The sequence below is a fragment of the Microtus ochrogaster genome, unplaced genomic scaffold (assembly GCF_000317375.1).
Source record: "Microtus ochrogaster isolate Prairie Vole_2 unplaced genomic scaffold, MicOch1.0 UNK26, whole genome shotgun sequence".
Lineage (NCBI taxonomy): Eukaryota > Metazoa > Chordata > Mammalia > Rodentia > Cricetidae > Microtus > Microtus ochrogaster.
Window position 1 is genome coordinate 1,133,608 of NW_004949124.1, and position 4,041 is coordinate 1,137,648.

The 4,041-nt window shown below is 42.1% G+C and overlaps 1 protein-coding gene across 1 annotated transcript in view; it reads left to right on the forward strand.

Annotated features, from left to right (window-relative positions):
- The window catches only part of Nlrc4 (NLR family CARD domain containing 4), a 40,458-nt gene extending 40,009 nt beyond the window's left edge, over positions 1–449 (forward strand). Inside the window, exon 8 of the mRNA XM_026789668.1 lies at positions 71–449. Within this exon, the coding sequence (XP_026645469.1) occupies positions 71–363 (293 nt within the window). The 3' untranslated portion in view covers positions 364–449. The remainder of the gene's footprint in view (positions 1–70) is intronic.
- Positions 450–4,041: the final 3,592 nt, after the last annotated feature.

Below are 4,041 nucleotides of genomic sequence, written 5' to 3' on the forward strand. Positions count from 1 at the left end.
GCTTCATATGTGTGTACAGAGCTCATTTAATTTAATGTCTTCCAATTAACATACTTACCTCTTCCCCCAGGTGACTTTCTGGAGATGAATCCTCTGAGAAACCTGCAGCAGTTGGATTTAGCGGGAAACCGTGTGAGCAGTGATGGATGGCTTTCCTTCATGAACGCATTTGAGAACTTTAGACAACTAGTATTTTTTGACTTTAGTACTGAAGAATTTTTACCAGATGCTTCATTGGTGAGAAAACTTAGTCAAGTATTATCAAAGTTACCTGTTCTGCAAGAAGCTAGGCTCACTGGGTGGGAGTTGGATGACTATGACCTCAGCATCATTAAAGGCACTTTTAAGCTATTAATTGATTAAAGGAACCCAAAGCCACCAAGTACCTCAGAGACTCCTTCACTTTTAGTGGATGATAAAAAAATTCTTGGAGAAAGGGACTGGAGACGGCTCAGTGGTTATAAGCCCTGGCTGCTCTTCCAGAGGACTTGAGTTTTGATTCCCGACACTCACAAGGTAGCTCATAACCATCTGTCACTCTAGCTCCAGGGGATCCAACACTGTCTTCTACCACCCTGGGTATCAGGCAGGCAAGTAATACACATAAGCATGCAAGCGAAACACTCATACACACACAATAAAATTTAAAAATCCTTAAAAAGAATCTTAGAGAAGGAAATTCAACATGACAAAGAAGAGGGTGGGGTTTGGCCTCACCTGCACTTAGGACTAACTGGATGTCCTTTGCCTGCTGTGCACATTCCTGTTACTTGGCCCTAAGAATACAGGGTCACAACCTGATATGCTATGCTCCTCTGTACGCAGTACGGCACCCGGCCTATACAGAACTCAGCGAGTCCCGGATGGATATGTGACAACTAAATTACTAATAAATAAGCCAAAACTGTCTAGAGAATACGCTTCATATGTGCTACTTAGTTACCTGGCTTACTGAAAACACTGTGGAGTGAACAGAGTACCTTCTCACATGAGACATTACCGGACTTGAAAGGCACGTGTTCTGTAAAACAAACACTCACCTGTATGTGCGAGTGGGGTGTATGCCATGGTGTACATGGGGTGCGGGGGGGTGGGGGTCAAAGCACGGCTTGTGGGAGTCGGTTTTCTCCCTCCTCTTCTCCTTCCGTCCAGAGGACAGAGGATCCGGAATACATACGCAATCATCTGTCCTATTGCAAAAGCACAGGCTTTGTTAAAATTAATAAAAAGGGAGGAATTGTAATGGCCAAAAAATGCAGGCCCATTTCCACCCTGTCTGCCGGTCAGAGGGTTTGGAGACTGACAGGCATAATTGCACCTCCTCAGTCAGGAGGTGGTTCCTGGCTCTTTTGATATTAAGATAGTTCAGTGCCATCCTGAGGGCTGGTCAGGATATGCAAATGTATTTCTGCTCCTTTCTCAGTAACTATGAGGTCACCTAGGAAAAGGCGGTCTTCAAAATAGGGACCTAGAGCACCTCAGCTACCTAGATGACAAAATGTTAATGATTTGATGTTTCAGAGTAATAAGGCCATTGACTGTGTGAGTTATCCTTTTGTATCATGTTAATAAAGGCTTTTGTTACCTTCTCCCCCAGTTTAGGTTGGGTTTAAAGGCTGTAGAAAAATAAACACGGGTAAATTTCAGGATTTCAGTCACTGGAATGCCCTCCTGATACTTTCTATGTTTTCTTTCTTATTATTTTTATGCATCTTCATAATCTTTACTTATATTTCTTCAATTCCCATGCCCCTTCCCTGGTAAGAAATGTTTTTGTTGAGGCCAGTCCTCGACATCCGGTCATTGGGCTTTGTGGTAATAAGTGTCTTTATCTGCTAAGCCATCCACCAGTCCCAAATGGGCATCTGTGGTCAAGTAAAAATTGACAATTCAAAAGCAGCGCAACCTACTGGGTGGTGGTGGCACACTTTAATCCCAGCACTCGGGAGGCAGATCTGAGGGCAGCCTGGTCTACAGAGTGAGTTCTAAGACAGCCAGAGCTGTTATAGAGAAACCCTGTCTGGAAAACACGCATACACATGCACAGACACACGAAAGCAGCTCAACCAGAGGCTTGAAACTCAGGATGTCTCCCAGGAGATCATTGTATGTAATTCTATGACCTCAGAAATTAAAGAGGGAAGAAAAACTGTATTCTTTTCTTTTATTCTCTGTACCCCACAGAACTATGAGGGATCCCCTGCTCTAATCTCTGTACCCCACAGAACTATGAGGGATCCCCTGCTCTAATCTTTTGTTTACCACCTTCCAAAATAACCCTTTCCCACAAAGGAAAAAGAAAAAAAAAAGTCTGTCTAAAGATGTAAACACAGAACAGTCTCGGGGTAGTGAGGATGAAACACAAAAACCATGTTAGCCTGTAGTTCATTCTCTGCTCCATGGCACCTCGGAGCGCTGGTCTGTAAATTATGCTCACTGTTAAATTAGAAAGTTCTCGGTATAATATCTACTTAGCAATTGGACACATCTTGTGCACTTTTAATTACATAAAATTTTAAACCCAATCATTAAAAAATCAACTAATTCTTTCCCCTCCCTAACTGTGCAAATGAGAAATGGTTACAAAACTATTGATATATAAGAATGCCAAGATTGGGATAAAAGTCTTTTGTCCAGTTCCGTTATTAAGTCTGTTAAAAATATCTTGACTAAAATATCCAATTTTACAATAAAAATATGTATTTAAGCCAGGCAGTGGTGGTGCACGCCTTTAATCCCAGCACTTAGGCGGCAGAGGCAGGTGGATCTCTGTGAGATTGAGGCCAGCCTAAGTGAGTTCCAGGACAGCCAGGACTACACAAAAAGAATCTGTCTCAAAAAACTAAAACAAATCAAAACTATATCTATCTATCTATCTATCTATCTATCTATCTATCTATCTATCTATCTATCTATCTATCTATTTGTATGTATGCATGTATATACATGTATATGTTTTGTTCATAAAATGAAACATTTTAAAGCTAGTTTATTAAAATGAGACAAAAATTCTGTTATTGTTAGTGTTTATGTAAAGTACATTGCATCAGTAAACTGCCATGTGTTCTTTTTTTTTAAATATTTATTTACTTATTATGTATACAATATTCTGTTTGTGTGTATGCCTGCAGGCCAGAAGAGGGCGCCAGACCTCATTACAGATGGTTGTGAGCCACCATGTGGTTGCTGGGAATTGAACTCAGGACCTTTGGAAGAGCAGGCAATGCTCTTACCACTGAGCCATCTCTCCAGCCCCACAGTCACCCATGTGTTCTTTTAAGCTAAGAAAGTGCTGTGGAGTAGGGTCGCCCCACTCCCATTTCAGACCCAAACAAGTCTCAAAGCGTCCTCCGACACCCCATCTGGGGACGGACTGACAGAGGGAGAACAGCAAAGCAGCCCAAGGTTAGAGCATGCGCCCTGAGAACAGCTAGGTGAGCCACTTCCAGGAGGGGTTAGCTGTTTGCCCCTGACACAAAGGTGCCCCAGGAGGGAGAGCTCAGTCAGGAACTGTAGTTCCCAGGTGCCTCTGTAGGGTGCGGTCGCCTCTTACTAGATGATTTTATCTCTGTTGCTAATTGTCTTTCGCTTGGAAGCCTCCCAAGAAGGGACACTCTGCTCTGCCCAGACTACAGCACTGCAGCTAGCCGCCTTACAGGAGCTCCCCAGTGGGTTTCTGTTGGATGTTCCCGGCGCCCAACTGATGATGTCTTGCTACCTATCTTCCTATCTCTTGCTGTTTATTTATTTATTTTTACCTTGACTTGCTATAATCTTAATAAACTTACTCATTCAAAACCAAAGTCTAGCTATTGTAGTCAATGGACAATTGGCTAAATGTAACATAGAAAACTGGAATTTGTTTTTTAATTCATTCCATTTTACCAAAAGTTTGGTATTTGTAACCAAATAAAACACCGAGAAGAGTGGACTATCTACAAATGTACTTACATTTGTAAATGAAAAAACTTTATTCAAAACCCATTATTTTAAAATGTAGAATATAGCCGGGTGGTGGTGGCGCACGCCTTTAATCCCAGC